General features: G+C 39.6%; 1 protein-coding gene across 3 annotated transcripts in view; it reads right to left on the bottom strand.

Annotated features, from left to right (window-relative positions):
* The window catches only part of ARMC3 (armadillo repeat containing 3), a gene marked incomplete at both ends in the record, with an annotated part of 91,221 nt that overhangs the window by 55,596 nt on the left and 20,056 nt on the right, over positions 1 to 15,569 (bottom strand). For all 3 annotated transcript variants that reach the window (XM_082843576.1, XM_082843577.1, XM_082843578.1), the window contains 4 exons: positions 2,894 to 3,077; positions 5,432 to 5,626; positions 7,998 to 8,173; positions 8,419 to 8,487. In XM_082843576.1, the coding sequence (XP_082699702.1) occupies positions 2,894 to 3,077; positions 5,432 to 5,626; positions 7,998 to 8,173; positions 8,419 to 8,487 (624 nt within the window). The remainder of the gene's footprint in view (positions 1 to 2,893; positions 3,078 to 5,431; positions 5,627 to 7,997; positions 8,174 to 8,418; positions 8,488 to 15,569) is intronic.

Genomic DNA, 15,569 nt, shown 5'->3' with positions numbered 1-15,569 from the left:
TGGCCATTTAGCACATGAAAAAGATGCTCAACATCACTAACCATGAAGGAAATGCAAATCAAAACACAAAGAGATACCACTTCACACCCATTAGGATGGCTACTATTAAAAAAAAGAAAAAAAGACAGAATATACCAAGTGTTGGCAAGAATGTGGAGAAATTGGAACCCTTGTGCCCTGTTGATGGGAATGTAAAATGGTGTAGCTGCTATGGAAAACAGTATGGCAGTTCCTCAAATTAGTAAACGTAGAATTACCGTATGATTCAGCAATTCCAATTCTGGATATATACCCTAAAGAATTGGAAGCGGGGGCTCAAAGAGATATTTGTACATCTATGTTCATAGCAGCATTATTCACTGTACCCAAAAGGTGGAAGCAATCCAGGTGTCTATTAGCAGATGAAAGGATCAACAAATGTGATATAATCATACAATGACATATTTTTCAGAGTTGAAAAGGAAGGACATCCTGACACATGCTACAACATGAATGAACCTTGCGGACATTATGCTGAGTGAAATAAGCCAATCACAAAAGGGCAAATATTGTATGATTCCACTTATATAAGTACTTGTAGTCAAACACACAGAGACAGAAAGAATGGTTTCCAAGGACTGCAGGGAGGGAGAAGGGGGGAGTTATTTATTCATGGGTACAGAAGGTTAGGCTTGTGAGATGAAGAGGCCTGTAGCTGGATGGTGGTGATGGTAGCACAACATGAATGTATTTAATACCACTGAACTGTACGCTTAGAAATGGTGAAGTCGGTGAATTTTATACTATGTGTATTTTACAATTTTTCAAAAAAGAACAGACCTCATCTCCTTTCCTTCAATCAAAACCTGCCCTTCTTCTTGAGTTCCCCATTTCTGTGAGTGGCACCATTCTACGTCCAGCTGTCCAAGCCAGAAGGCCTTGTCCTTGGCATTACCTTCTTCTTCCCCCGACCCACAGAGTCATTCAACAAACCCATATGGACCCTCAAGCACCGTGCTGCTGGGTCTCCTTGCAGACGCCTCTGAGTCCATCACGACCACCTCGGCTCTGCTTCAGGACCCCCCTCCTCTCACCTCGATCACTGCAGCAGTCCCCTTCCCGGTCTTCCTGCATCTGGTCCTGTGCATGTCTAATCTCTTCTCCACTTTGCAGCAAGAGTGCTCTTTCTCTAAAAAGTGAAAATCTGTAGGGTTCCCTCCCCTCTCTAAGTCACTTGAGGGGTGCTTTGTTGCCATGAAAATAAAGTCCAAAGCCCTTAAACTTGGCTCGTGATGCCCGTTAGCATGTGGCGCCTCATTACTTCTCCATCCTGGACTCTCAGTTTTCTGCTGCACTCTATTCACTGGCCATTCTGAAAACTTTCAGCTCTGGAACTCACCACGCTCTGTCCCTCTCTGGCCACTACACACTGTCCCTTCTCCTCAGAGCACTGCTGAGCCCCCCCGACCCACCAGGACCTTCTTTGCCCAGCCAGTTTCCCTCATCTCCTCTAGGTCTGAGCCTGTAAATCACCTGTTCCAGGAAGGCTTGTCTGACCCGAGTCTGCGTTAGGTGGACCCTCCTGGGGGATCCTGTTCCCCCATCATCAGGCACGTTTAACACGGCATCGCGACTGCCTGCTTACTTGCCTGCCCTGGGTTTGTTGATACAAACTGGGGGCTTAATAAACATTAATAAATGAATTCATAAACAGTCCAGATAGTCTGTAGCTCACTCACAGACACATCCCTAGGTCACTGCAGTGCCAATAGCGTAATTAGTAGTAGAACTAGAGTGCAAGAGCTCTCCATCCCGTGCTCTTTTCACTACTGTATCGAGTGATGGGTAATAAACTCACGAAACTTGTATCACAAGAGGGGCCGAAACCCAAAGAGAAGTTGAGATACGTAAAAATTTTAGGTTTGACATTGCTCATGTCTTTCCATTGCCCTCTCATCTGGTCTCAAATAACTAAGAAGGCCTGGGATAGATGGAGAACAGAACTGACCAGGTAATGACAACACCTAAGTTCCTTTTGGGAGAATTCTGAATTAAGCAATTTTGTCAAAATTAATTTTACAGGCTGTCTTTAGATTTGGCCTGTATGATGTAACTCACGAGGCCCCTCTCTATTGACTTAGTACTGGGAGGTGAAATTTGGCATACTGCATTAAAACTTCGAAGAAATCCAGTATGGGTTGAAAAGGAAATGTTTCCCATAATATAGACATATATACAGATGTGAGTATATATGTTTAGAATATAAATCACTTAAACTAGTCAAAGCTGTCATCATTTATAAGAGGGGTGATGTGGAAGGGGGAAAATAAAATCACATCTTTTATTAAATAAAATACTCCAAATATACATAAATTGAAATTATAATTTTATCTTCAGTGCTCACGATGTAATTAATCTCCCATATTTCACAGATTTACGTCAACATAGCTTGCCAGTGAAATGAAAATTGTATTTTCTGTATAGTATGAGCATATTATTTTTCACAGCTATATAACATGGAACAGCTAGACCCCAGCTGCAACTCGAAATTACTGTATAGATATCATTCCAAATGTGGATTTATTGAAATGATGTTTTCGGGATTACAGAGAGTGCATACATTCTGTAAAATTTCAAAATCAGGAGAAATAAAAGCTTAAAACTTAATTTAGGAATGAACTGTTTAAAAATAGGTTATAATTAAATCATATTGAGTTTATTAAATCCTGGACAAAGCAATCTCTACTTTTACTTACTAGCATTGAGATGAATTTTGATCTTGAATAGTAAGTATAGCACTATCCTCAAATGACCATCTAAAAGCAGACAAATGCTGTAGCATTTGTTAGTACTAATTGAAATCAAGACTACAGGAGGAAATAGGTATGCTTAGTTTATACAAAATGAGACATACGATCATAAGCGGCTTTAGTAATTGCTCTTGCTGCATTCTTTTGAATATCAGGAATTGTAGAGTTTTCTGCAAATGATAGGAGCTTCTTAAGACCCCCTGTCTGCTGAATCATCACCATGGTATCCATATCTTCAAGGCAATTGGCCAACACGGAAAGCGCTTCTATATGAAGGTCACTCAATTCCTAATAATAAAAGCAAACACAACTTCAGAAAATTGTAATAAAAGCAATCCACACTTTCCAAATTTTATTACAAGAGGGACTCAGATCAGTCAGAACATAATGTAATTAATTTTGTTGTGACAGAGGCCCAAGGAAACAGTTCTGTTTATTAATGTGACATCTCTCTCCCTGACCATTAGTCCCATCTCTTCTCATTTCCCCTATTCCAAAATGTTTTACAGATAAAAAATAGTTGCTGGAAACTTCCAGTAATGGTATCCAAGTGATGTTGCTCAAACAGACTTCCACCGACAAGTTTAAAATCTAAAGAAAATATTTTTTGAAAAAGCAGACAGAAGCTGAAAGAAAGTATATTCCTTAAAATCTCCAATTGGTAGAGGGAGGTATTGTGAGTGTGTGGCTTTCTTGCCTGAGGAATCTCCAGAATCCCCATAGCAGTGGAAAACTGAAGTCTTTTCTGAACAGTTAGAAATTTAAGGTAGAAATCACAGTAAAGATGCTCCACTGCCATGGTATTCTACACAGCAGTGGTTCTGATCAAGAAACTCACTTCACAGCAAAAGAAATGCAGCAGTGGGCAGATGGTCACAGAAATCACTGGCCTTCCCATGTTCCCTACCATCCTGAAGCAGCTGGCTTGATAGAATGGCCTATGCAAGACACAGTGCCAGCGCTAGCTAAGTGGCAATAACTTGCAGGGCTATATGTTCTCTGGAACAGCATCCTATATGTTGCTGTTACTCCCAGGAACCAAGGAATGGATATGGGAGTGGCACCACTCACTATTACCCATGGCAATTCAGTAGCAAAAATTTTGTTTCCTGTACCTGTAACCTTATGCTCTGCTGATCTAGAAATCTTAGATCCAAAGGGAGGGATACTTCCACCAGGAGACACAACAATGAGTCCACAGAACTAAAAGCTAAGACTGCCACCTGGCCTCTTTGGGAGCCTCATGGTTCTGAATCAACAGGCAAAGAAGAGAGTTACTGTGCTGATTGGGGTGATTGAGCCCACCTATCCAAGGGAAATTGGACTGCTACTCCACAACAGAGGTGAGGAAGACTATGCCTGGAATACAGGGGGTCCCTTATGGCATTTCTTAGTAATACCATACCCTGTGATTAAGGTTGATGGAGAACTATAATGACCCAATCTGGGTATGACTACTAATGGTCCAGGCTCTTCAGGAATGAAGGTTTGGGTCACCACATCAAGTAAAGAATCAAGATGGGGCTTCCCTGGTGGCGCAGTGGTTGAGAGTCCGCCTGCCAATGCAGGGGACACGGGTTCGTGCCCCGGTCTGGGAAGATCCCACATGCCGGGCTCCTGCGCGTCTGGAGCCTGTGCTCCGCAACGGGAGAGGCCACAACAGTGAGAGGCCCGCGTACCGCAAAAAAAAAAAAAAAGAATCAAGATGAGCTGAGGTGCTTGCTGAGGGCAAGCGGAATATGGAATGGGTATCGGAAGAAGGTAGTTGTAAATACCAACTACAACCATGTGATCAGTTACAGAAAAGAGGACTATAATTGTCATGAGTATTGCTTCCTTATTTTGTTATGAATGTGCGTGTGTGTGTATGAAATATCCTTTTCTCTCTCTTATCCCCTCAGGCAACATGAGTACTGCCTTTACAATATGGTATTTAAGTACGGTTAATTTTATATCTTATTATGGGATGTCAAGGAGAAGAGGAAACATCATCCAAGGACTTTGCATCCTCCTATGGGGAAGGGGACAGTGTGTGTTTTGTTGTACACAGGACAGCTGGGCCATGTTAAGTGGAAGTATGATCTTGTTTTTGTCTTTATTTGGAGATTAATGATTTAGGAGCTGTGTATGGATGCCAGATTGACTAGCGATGGTTAATATTTATGTTTTAACTTGCCTAGCCCACAGTATCCAGATATTTAAACATTATTCTAGATGTTTCTGTGAAGGCATTTTTTAGGTGAAATTAATATTTAAATCAGTAGACTGAGTAAAGCAGGTTACCCTCCATCATGTGTGGTAAATGACTCTTCTTGCATTACCCTAAAGAAAACTGGGGCAGACAAAGGTTAAAAGACTAATTCCAGGTGTTTCAAGAAAACATAAGATCACAAACAAAAATTTAAAAATCTTAAATCAGAAGATTTTAAAAAATTAAATTATTCTAGAATGCCCTCTACCAATTTTCTGATTTAATTGTGCTGGTAAACTATGTAGCAATAAGCAAATTAGTCCATTCTACTTAGCATCATGCTTAAATATAATAAAATTTCATTTAAAAAATATTCTATAATTTGTATTTTATAACAACACTTAGGAGAGATACATCTCCTCATAGAGAGTTGAATGAATGTTACAGGTACCTTAGTTTCTAGGATCTTAATAAGATGGTCCACTCCTTGACTGTCTCTTAGGATTGCCCGGCACTCCTTATCATTTGTAATAACATCTAAGGTTTTGAGAGCCAACAACTGAATAATTGGATATTCTGACTTCAAGAGATCTAATATAGGAGGGATTGCATTTAGTTCTTGAAGTGTCGCTCGGCACTGAAAATCCTGCCAGGAAATATAAATGTTCAAATAAGTGGTTTTTAAAGCAAAATACAGTCTTAAGAATGGAGAGATTCTATTTTCTAACAAAGAACATTATAAGTTATAATGTTCCCATCTTTTATTCTGGATTTGCTTCCAAAATAACTCACAAACAAATATAAGCAAACCCTGGATTGACAACACCAAAATATTCATTTTAACTATACAGACCTTGTCAATAATAGGAAATAGGCATGATCTATGACTTCTCAGCAGCTACTGTTTTTTTATTATACAGAAAATTCCTCTTACTACAAACAGCATCACAATAAAATCTATGCATAATGAAATTCTTTTCACACGCTATACCCTGTTTCAAATAGTAGTCGATAAAATGAAATGACGGTATCAATTCCTTATTATTGTCATTCAGATGGATGGTTTATAAAATGCTAATCTGCATGCAGTGCTGTTGGCAGGACCTGTGCATGCAAATTTACATCAGGTTTAGTTCTGACACATAACCTTAATTTAAGACATTTACAAGAGCAAGGGGTCATTAGAGTCCAGACAAGTCACTCTGCATGGTGTGCCTGTAATCCTGGGTGAGTGGTGGAGGGAGGGTCGTTGGGGTGAGCGACAGAGAAAACAAAGCAAAAAAGTCATGAAAAGCCCCCAAACTCTGACTACTAAATCATGACATTTTAAATCAAAACAGGGTAAACTTAAAATAGAATTAAAGACAGAAAAGACCCCACTTCCAGCTTATCTTCCCTCTATCCTTCAACTGGCCTCTCATAGTCAGCTTCCTTCAGACATAAAAACTGTAGGTTGCTGCTTGCTATGGGTTGAATTGTACCCCCCCCAAATATCTTGAAGTCCTACTCCTCAGTACCTCAAAATGTGACCTTATCTGGAAATGGGATCGTTGCAGATGTAATTAGTTAAGCTAAGGTCATGGGGGAGTAGGGTGGGTAATTATTGGTGTCCGTATAAAATTGGTGTCTTTATAACAGGAGGCGAGAGAGCTGACAGAGGGAGAGATTGCAGTGATGAGGCTGCAAACCAGGATTCACCAAGGATTCACAGCCACCACCAGAAGCTGGGAAGAGGTAAGGGAGGATTCTACCCAGAGTCCCAGACGGAGCATGGCCCTGATGACACCTTGATGTCAGAAGTCCAGCCTCCAGAACCGTGAGGGAATAGGTTCCTGTTGTTTTAGCCAGTTTGTTGTACTTTGTTACAGCAGCCTTAGGAAATGAATACACTGTTATTAGCTAGTCCTTCTGTTATGAAGAATAGTGGAGGTAAGTCTTTTCATTTCCACTTGATAAAAAATATAGAGAAATAGATTTAATGAGGAGTCTTGGCATGAAACACACAGACACGTTTGCAGGATTATTTAGGCCTATAGGATGAAGTAAAGTCACCAGAGAAGGGGTGTGGCTGCACTTGCTCTTCAGGAAGAGGAAAGGTAACACCAGTGGGTGCCCAGCTACGTGGCAAGGACATGCCAGGGCCAGGGTTGCATGCTGTGGGTGCCTTTTGGCATGAGTGCCTTTGTCCTCTTTTTCTATATATTTTGTCTAGATACTTTGCTTCTCAATGAAACCTCCTTCACCTTTGCTTCCATATCTCTTCTTTCACATTCTCTTGACGGCTATTTAAAATGGTGTCTTGTACTTGCAGGTGATCTAAAGCTTATCAAACGTGTGTGGGAATTGTTCAGGAACCTGAACAGGAAAAGAAGCAGAGAAGGCTGTCCAAAGTGGCAGCAAGCTGACCTGCTGGGGGTGTGAGGGTGTGTGTGCTGGGTTGGGGATTGGAGGGGAGGGGCCAGAGGACAGGACAGGTTGTGGGCGGAGGGTGGGTAGGGTGTTTCTTCCATTATGAAGGAAAGCATCACAGTGAGGTAGCATCTTGCAACTGTGAATGATGAGTTCTGTTCAGCAAAACTCAACTTTTCACCAACAAATAAGCTGAATCCAAAATCTTGGTACATTGCGTAAGGCAGATGATACCAACCAATTGGATCACCAAGATTAGATCAACAGTTAACTGCCTAGGTCAAAACTAGTTCAACACTAATATTAGATTTCCTGTTTTGGAAGAAATAGTACTTACCTAGTATAATCCTGCCTTAATTTGCAAGCCCATTCTATTCTTTTAAAATGCCCTTTTATGGGGGACAATTACTTACAAAACGTGAAAACTGAAAGGTATTGACTCTAAACTTCCATTATTTTTCCTCTGAATGATAACTACTAAATAGTACTGAGAAGGAGTGATTTTAATTAAAACTGGACCTTTTTTTAAAGCTTTGTCCTTTTTTTAATGGGAAAATAAATTCTATAACCAGCTTTTGTCAAAACTCATTGTTAGAAATTAATCTCACCTGGACCAAGTTGTAAATGCACTCGATAGAATTCTTCTTCACGTCCGGGTCTGGGCTGCTTAGCAGTCTGATGAGAGGCTCTAATCCACCTTGTTCAAATATTTGCACTTTGCTGGTATACTCTGCAGACATGTTTGCTAGGCAAAGACTAGCAAACTCATGGATAACTACTTCCTCTGTGTATCAAAAACAAATAACACAAGTATGTAAAGGCTTATTCAACCATTATGTTAAACCACGCTGTGAAAACCAAAGCTCCACAGATCTTACCTTGGTTGGAGCCCATCTTAGTTTGAGAGAGTTTAATGACAATACAGAATTGGTGTTTCATGAACTATTTTCAATCGGTACTTTAATCAGATGCGAAAAATAAATCATTCCCCATTTTTGAAATATTGATAGATGGAGGATGCAGAGTTACCTTCTGCGGCCAGCTGAGCAATCACAGAATTCATGACATCTAACTCCCTTAACAATTTTTTGACATCATCTACAAAAGAAGAAACAGAATATTAATGTTTATTAATTATACTAATAATGGCAATGTCTGTGGAATAGTTCCTTATGAGATAGGTTCTATTATTACCTAATTTTACAGATAAGGAAATTGAGGTTCACAATCACACAGCAAGTAAGAGGTGGGGACGGGTTTCACACCCAGGTCTGTCTGACCCCAGACAGACTATAGCCCATGTTGCTTGATTGCTCAGCTGTACGACCTTCCAAAACACTAGAAAACATAACCATAAATGCATGAAAGTGCCTAGAACACCATCAGTAAAGTTGAGTTACTGTGCCCTACACTTGCTTATGATATAACAGTAATTCTTTTTGTTTTGTTGGGAGGATATTTTTAAATTTAGATTTTAATAAAACTAGTATAAAATGCAAATAAGAATTATCCTCAGCCTTTTCCCATAAATACATCTTGTATATGTTCCATTTGCTTATCAGAAATGCCAAAGATGCTTAAAGATAAGTATATTAATTTTTTTAAAGTTCACTTTTGTATTATTTACAGGAGCCTAATTAAAGCTAGACAATTATGCCCCTGCTTCTTTCTTGCCATCCTTAACCCCCTTTTTCTGAGAAATAAGGCATAGCTGCTACTTCAGTTTTGCAATTTCTCTTCTTGGTCGATTATCTCTTCTGTAAGCCAAAATTAGTGTTACCAGAAGTTTGGAAAAATTCACTTTGCAGCAGCTGAAGCAGATGGTCTCGGGAATTAACCGCTGGATACGTTTGCCTTTTCTTCGACACCTTTTCCTGTGTGATTCAGGGATGTGGCTGTTCCTCAACCTGTCAAAACTTCTTTCTCTCTGTTCTGTTCAAAATGGCTCAAAGAGGGCTAGCGAACTTACAGCTAGCTATATATGCACATGGATAGGCTTTCAGCACAAAAGAATAATTGAGTTTTGGGGAAGTGTAGGACTTCATATTTTACAGTCGAAACCCCTCTGAAAAACGCATTACCTCCACAGGTCTAGAAATAATAGCCATGGCAAAATAGTCAGATCCTTCCAAGTGTCCTGGTAAACTAGGCAGAGGTGCCCCCTCTGGAAAAGCATGCTGTCATTCTCTTCTCACTCTTATGAGTCCAGTCTGTGTTGTTTGCAATGATTTTTTGGAAGGTTGTACCAAAGTACCCTATTTTTACATGCTAGAAGAAAAGCATTTCTGGGCTTTTAGATCTCCAAGTACATTCTCCACTTAGTATACAAGATAATCTTCCATCTACCTCAAAGTTTCTGCTACAACGCTGACCATGAGGTCAGGAAGATTCCGGCCCTGTGTACTCTCTGCTCCTTGTGTTTCCCTGCAGGAAGCATCTGCTCCCACAGGGAGAGGGCCCCTTGCTGCATCTGTATGTGCCACCACCCCCTTGCTGTGCCCAAACAAGTTAAAAGTTTTCGTGAGAGGATTCTCTGGGCCACAAAATTCCTTTCTACATATGAATTTAGCCCAGGTCTGTTCAACAACAGATCTAGGAGGTTTATCCACTACACCACTTTCTTAAGGCTCAATGGATCATTCAGATTCAGTGGCAGCTCTTGTAAATTGGTGGCATAGCTGATTAACTTGTTATTCAACTTTCTGACACCAGATTGTTCAAATAGTCCTTCTGTTCTTGAGGTTAAATCAGCAGAAATAATGGGTAAGCTGCTACTTCTGTCACTTTAAATATAATATTGATCCCTGTCCCCTTCTTTCTCAGCAGAGAACACTCTCAGATATGGCAACTTGGACTTGTGGTTGGGCCACATGAACACGTTCTAGGCAAGCAGTGGGACACCTACAATTCTAGCTTGGTTCAGAACTGCCAGCACCTTCCTTCCCGGAGTACCTTCATGCCATCTGGGTTTTTTTTTTTTTTTTTTCAAGTCATCAATTTTATACACATTAGTGTATACATGTCAATCCAAATCGCCCAATTCATCACACCACCATCCCCACCAACCCGCCGCTTTCCCCCCTTGGTGACCATACGTTTGTTCTCTACATCTGTGTCTCAGCTTCTGCCCTGCAAACCGGTTCATCTGTACCATTTTTCTAGGTTCCACATATATGCAATTAATATATGATAATTGTTTTTCTCTTTCTGACTTAACTTCAATCTGTATGACAGTATCTAGATCCATCCACGTCTCAACAAATGACCCAATTTCATTCCTTTTTATGGCTGAGTAATATTCCATTGTATATATGTACCACATCTTCTTTATCCATTAATCTGTCGATGGGCATTTAGGTTGCTTCCATGACCTGGCTACTGTAAATAGTGCTGCAATGAACATTGGGGTGCATGTGTCTTTTTGGATTATGGTTTTCTCTGGGTATATGACCAGTAGTGGGATTGCTGGATCATATGGTAATTCAATTTTTAGTTTTTTAAGGAACCTCCATACTGTTCTCCATAGTGGCTGTATCAATTCACATTCCCACCAACAGTGCAAGAGGGTTCCCTTTTCTCCACACCCTCTCCAGCATTTGTTGTTTGTAGATTTTCTGATAATTCCCATTCTAACTGGTGTGAGTTGATAACTCATTGTAGTTTTGATTTGCATTTCTCTAATAATTAGTGATGTTGAGCAGCTTTTCATGTGCTTCTTGGCCATCTGTAGGTCTTCTTTGGAGAAATGTCTATTTAGGTCTTCTGCCCATTTTTGGATTGGGTTGTTTGTTTTTTTAATATTGAGCTGCATGAGCTGTTAATATATTTTTGAGATTAATCCTTTGTCCGTTGATTTCTTTGCAAATATTTTCTCCCATTCTGAGGGTTTTCTTTTCGTCTTGTTTATGGTTCCCTTTGCTGTGCAAAAGCTTTGAAGTTTCATTAGGTCCCATTTGTTTATTTTTGTTTTTATTTCCATGATTCTAGGAGGTGGATCAAAAAAGATATTGCTGGGCTTCCCTGGTGGCACAGTGGTTGAGAGTCCACCTGCCGATGCAGGGGAAACGGGTTCGTGCCCCGGTCCGGGAAGATCCCACATGCCGCAGAGCAGCTGGGCCCGTGAGCCATGGCCGCTGAGCCTGTGCGTCCAGAGGCTGTGCTCTGCAATGGGAGAGGCCACAACAGTGAGAGGCCCGCCTACCACACACACAAAAAAAAGATCTTGCTGTGATTTATGTCAAAGAGTGTTCTTCCTATGTTTTCCTCTAAGAATTTTATAGTGTCTGGTCTTACATTTAGGTCTCCAATCCATTTTGAGTTTATTTTTGTGTATGATGTTAGGCAGTGTTTTAATTTCATTCTTTTACATGTAGCTGTCCAGTTTTGCCAGCGCCACTTATTGAAGAGACTGTCTTTTCTCCATTGTATATCCTTGCCTCCTTTGTCATAGATTAGTTGACCATGGGTGCGTGGGTTTATCTCTGGGCTTTCTATCTTGTTCCATTGATCTATATTTCTGTTTTTGTGCCAGTACCATATTGACTTGATCACTGTAGCTTTGTAGTATAGTCTGAAGTCAGGGAGTCTGGTTCCTCCAGCTCCGTTCTTTTGCCTCAAGACTTGTTTGGCTCTTTGGGGTCTTTGGTGTCCCATACAAATTTTAAGATTTTTTTGTCTGTAATTTTTTTTTTTTTTGGTAGTATCTTTGTCTGGTTTTGGTATCAGGGTGATGGTGGCCTCATAGAATGAGTTTGGGAGTGTTCCTTCCTCTGCAATTTTTTGGAAGAGTTTGAGAAGGGTGGGTGCTAGCTCTTCTCTAAATGTTTGATAGAATTCACCTGTGAAGCCAGCTGGTCCTGGACTTTTGTTTGTTGGAAGATTTTTGATCACAGTTTCAATTTTATTACTTGTGATTGGTCTGTTCATATTTTCTATTTCTTCCTGGTTCAGTCTTGGAAGGTTATACATTTTAAGAATTTGTCCATTTCTTCCAGGTTGTCCATTTTATTGGCATAGAGTTGCCTGTAGTAGTCTCTTAGGATGCTTTGTATTTCTGCAGTGTCTGTTGTAACTTCTCGTTTTTCATTTCTAATTTTATTGATTTGAGTCCTCTCCCTCTTTTTCTTGATGAGTCTGGCTAATGGTTTATCAATTTTATTTATCTTCTCAAAGAACCAGCTTTTAGTTTTGTTGATCTTTGCTACTGTTTTCTTTGTTTCTATTTTATTTATTTCTGCTCTGATCTTTATGATTCCTTTCTTTCTGCTAACATTGGGTTTTGTTTGTTCTTCTTTCTCTAGTTCCTTTAGGTGTAAGTTTAGATTGTTTATTTGAGATTTTTCTTGTTTCTTGAGGTTGGCTTGTATTGCTATAAACTTCCCTCTTAGAACTGCTTTTGCTGCATCCCATAGGTTTTGGATCATTGTGTTTTCATTGTCATTTGTCTCTAGGTATTTTTTGATTTCCTCTTTGATTTCTTCAGTGATCTCTTGGTTATTTAGTAACGTATTGTTTAGCCTCCATGTGTTTGTGTTTTTTATGTTTTTTTCCCTGTAATTCATTTTCATAGTGTTGTGGTCTGAAAAGATGCTTGATATGATTTCAATTTTCTTAAATTAACTGAGGCTTGATATGTGACCCAAGATGTGATCTATCCTGGAGAATGTTCTGTGCACACTTGAGAAGAAAGTGTAATCTGCTGTTTTTGGATTGAATGTGCTATAAATAACAATTAAATCTATCTGGTCTATTGTGTCATTTAAGGGTTCTGTTTCCTTATTAATTTTCTGTCTGGATGACCTGTCCATTGGTGTGAGTTGTTAAAGTCCCCCACTATTACTGTGTTACTGTCGATTTCCTCTTTTATAGCTGTTAGCAGTTGCCTTATGTATTGAGGTGCTCCTATGTTGGGTGCATATATATTTATAATTGCTATATCTTCTTCTTGGATTGATCCCTTAATCATTATGTAGTGTCCTTCCTTGTCTCTTGTAACATCCTTTATTTTAGAGTCTATTTTATCTGATATGAGTATTGCTACTCCAGCTTCTTTTGATTTCCATTTGCATGGAATATCTTTTTCCTTCCCGTCACTTTCAGTCTGTGTGTGTCTCTAGGTCTTAAGTGGGTCTCTTGTAGACAGCGTATATATGGGTCTTGTTTTTGTATCCTCAGCAAGCCTGTGTCTTTTGGTTGGAGCATTTAATCCATTCACGTTTAAGGTAATTATAGATATGTATGTTCCTATGACCATATTCTTAATCGTTTTGGGTTTGTTTTTGTAGGTCCTTTTCTTCTCTTGTGTTTCCCACTTAGAGAAGTTCCTTTAGCATTTGTTGTAGAGATGGTTTGGTGGTGCTGAATTCTCTTAGCTTTTGCTTGTGTGTAAAGGTTTTGATTTCTCCATGGAATCTGAATGAGATTGTTGAAGGTAGAGTAATCTTGGTTGTAGGTTCTTCCCTTTCATCACTTTAAGTATATCATGCCACTCCCTTCTGGCTTGTAGAGTTTCTGCTGAGAAGTCAGCTGTTAACCTGATGGGAGTTCCCTTGTATGTTATTTGTCATTTTTCTCTTGCTGCTTTCAATAATTTTTCTTTGTCTTTAATTTTTGCCAATTTGATTCATGTCTCGGCATGTTTCTCCTTGGGTTCATCCTGTATGGGACTTGCTGAGCTTCCTGGACTTGGGTGGCTATTTCCCTTCCCCTGTTAGGGAAGTTTTCGGCTATAATCTCTTCCAATATTTTCTCGGGTCCTTTCTCTCTCTCTTCTCCTTCTGGGACCCCTACAATGCAAATGTTGTTGCATTTAATGTTGTCCCAGAGGTCTTTTAGGCTGTCTTCATCTCTTTTCATTCTTTTTTCTTTATTGTGTTCCACATCAGTGAATTCCACCATTCTGTCTTCCGGGTCACTTATCTGTTCTTCTGCCTCAGTTATTCTGCTATTGATTCCTTCTAGTGTAGTTTTCATTTCAGTTATTGTATTGTTCATCTCTGTTTGTTTGTTCTTTAATTCCTCTAGGTCTGTGTTAAACATTTCTTGCATCTTCTCGATCTTTGCCTCCATTCTTTTTCTGAGGTCCTAGATCATGTTCACTATCATTATTCTGAATTCTTTTTCTGGAAGGTTGCCTATCTCCACTTCATTTAGTTGTTTTTCTGGGGTTTTATCTTGGTCCTTCATCTGGTACATAGCCCTCTGCCTTTTCATCTTGTCTATCTTTCTGTGAATGTGGTTTTTGTTCCACAGCTTCAGGATTGTAGTTCCCATTCCATCTGTTTTCAGTGCATTCCTTTTTTAAAAAAGTTATTTTATTGAAGTATAGTTGACTTACAATGTTATGTTCGTTTCTGCTGCACAGCAAAGTGATTCAGTTACACAAATATATACGTATTTTTTTCCATTATGGTTTATTACAAGATATTGAATACAGTTCCCTGTGCTATACAGTTGGACCTTGTTGTTTAGCCATTCTATACATAATAGTCTGCATCTGCTAATCCCAAACTCTCAATCCATCCCTCTCCCACCCCCATCCCCCTTGGCAACCACAAGACTGTTCTCTATGTCTGGGAGTGTGTTTCTGTTTCATAGATAAGTTCATTTGTGTCATATTTTAGATTCCTCATGTAAGTGGAGTCATATGATATTTGTCTTTCTCTTTCTGAATTACTTCCCTTAGTATGATAATCTCTAAGACTCCACACAAAAAACTACTAGAATTAAGCGATAAGTGAATTCAGCAAGGTAGCAGGATACAAGATTAACATACAGTAATTGTTGCATTTCTTTACACGAACAATGAAATATTAGAAAGGGAATGTAAAAAAAAATCCATTTTAAAATTGCATCCAAAAAATAAAGTACTTAGGAATAAACTTGACCAAGGAGGTGAAAGACTTATATGCTGAGAACTATAAAACACTAATAAAAGAAACTGAAGATGATTCAACGAAATGGAGAGACTTCCCTGGTCGCTCAGTGGTTAAGAATCCTCCTGCCAATGCAGGGGACACAGGTTCGATCCCTGCTCCGGGAAGATCCCACATGCCGTGGAGCAACTAAGCCCGTGTGCCACAACTATTGAGCCTGCATGCCACAACTACTGATGCCCATGCTCCTAGAGCCCATGCTTCACAACAAGAGAAGCCACTGCAACGAGAAAAGCCTGCGCACAA

This window comes from Leucopleurus acutus, assembly GCF_964270905.1.
Source record: "Leucopleurus acutus genome assembly, chromosome: 1".
Taxonomy (NCBI): Eukaryota; Metazoa; Chordata; class Mammalia; order Artiodactyla; family Delphinidae; genus Leucopleurus; species Leucopleurus acutus.
The sequence above is the reverse complement of the archived record's forward strand: the minus strand, read 5'-3'. Positions and strand labels throughout refer to the sequence as shown.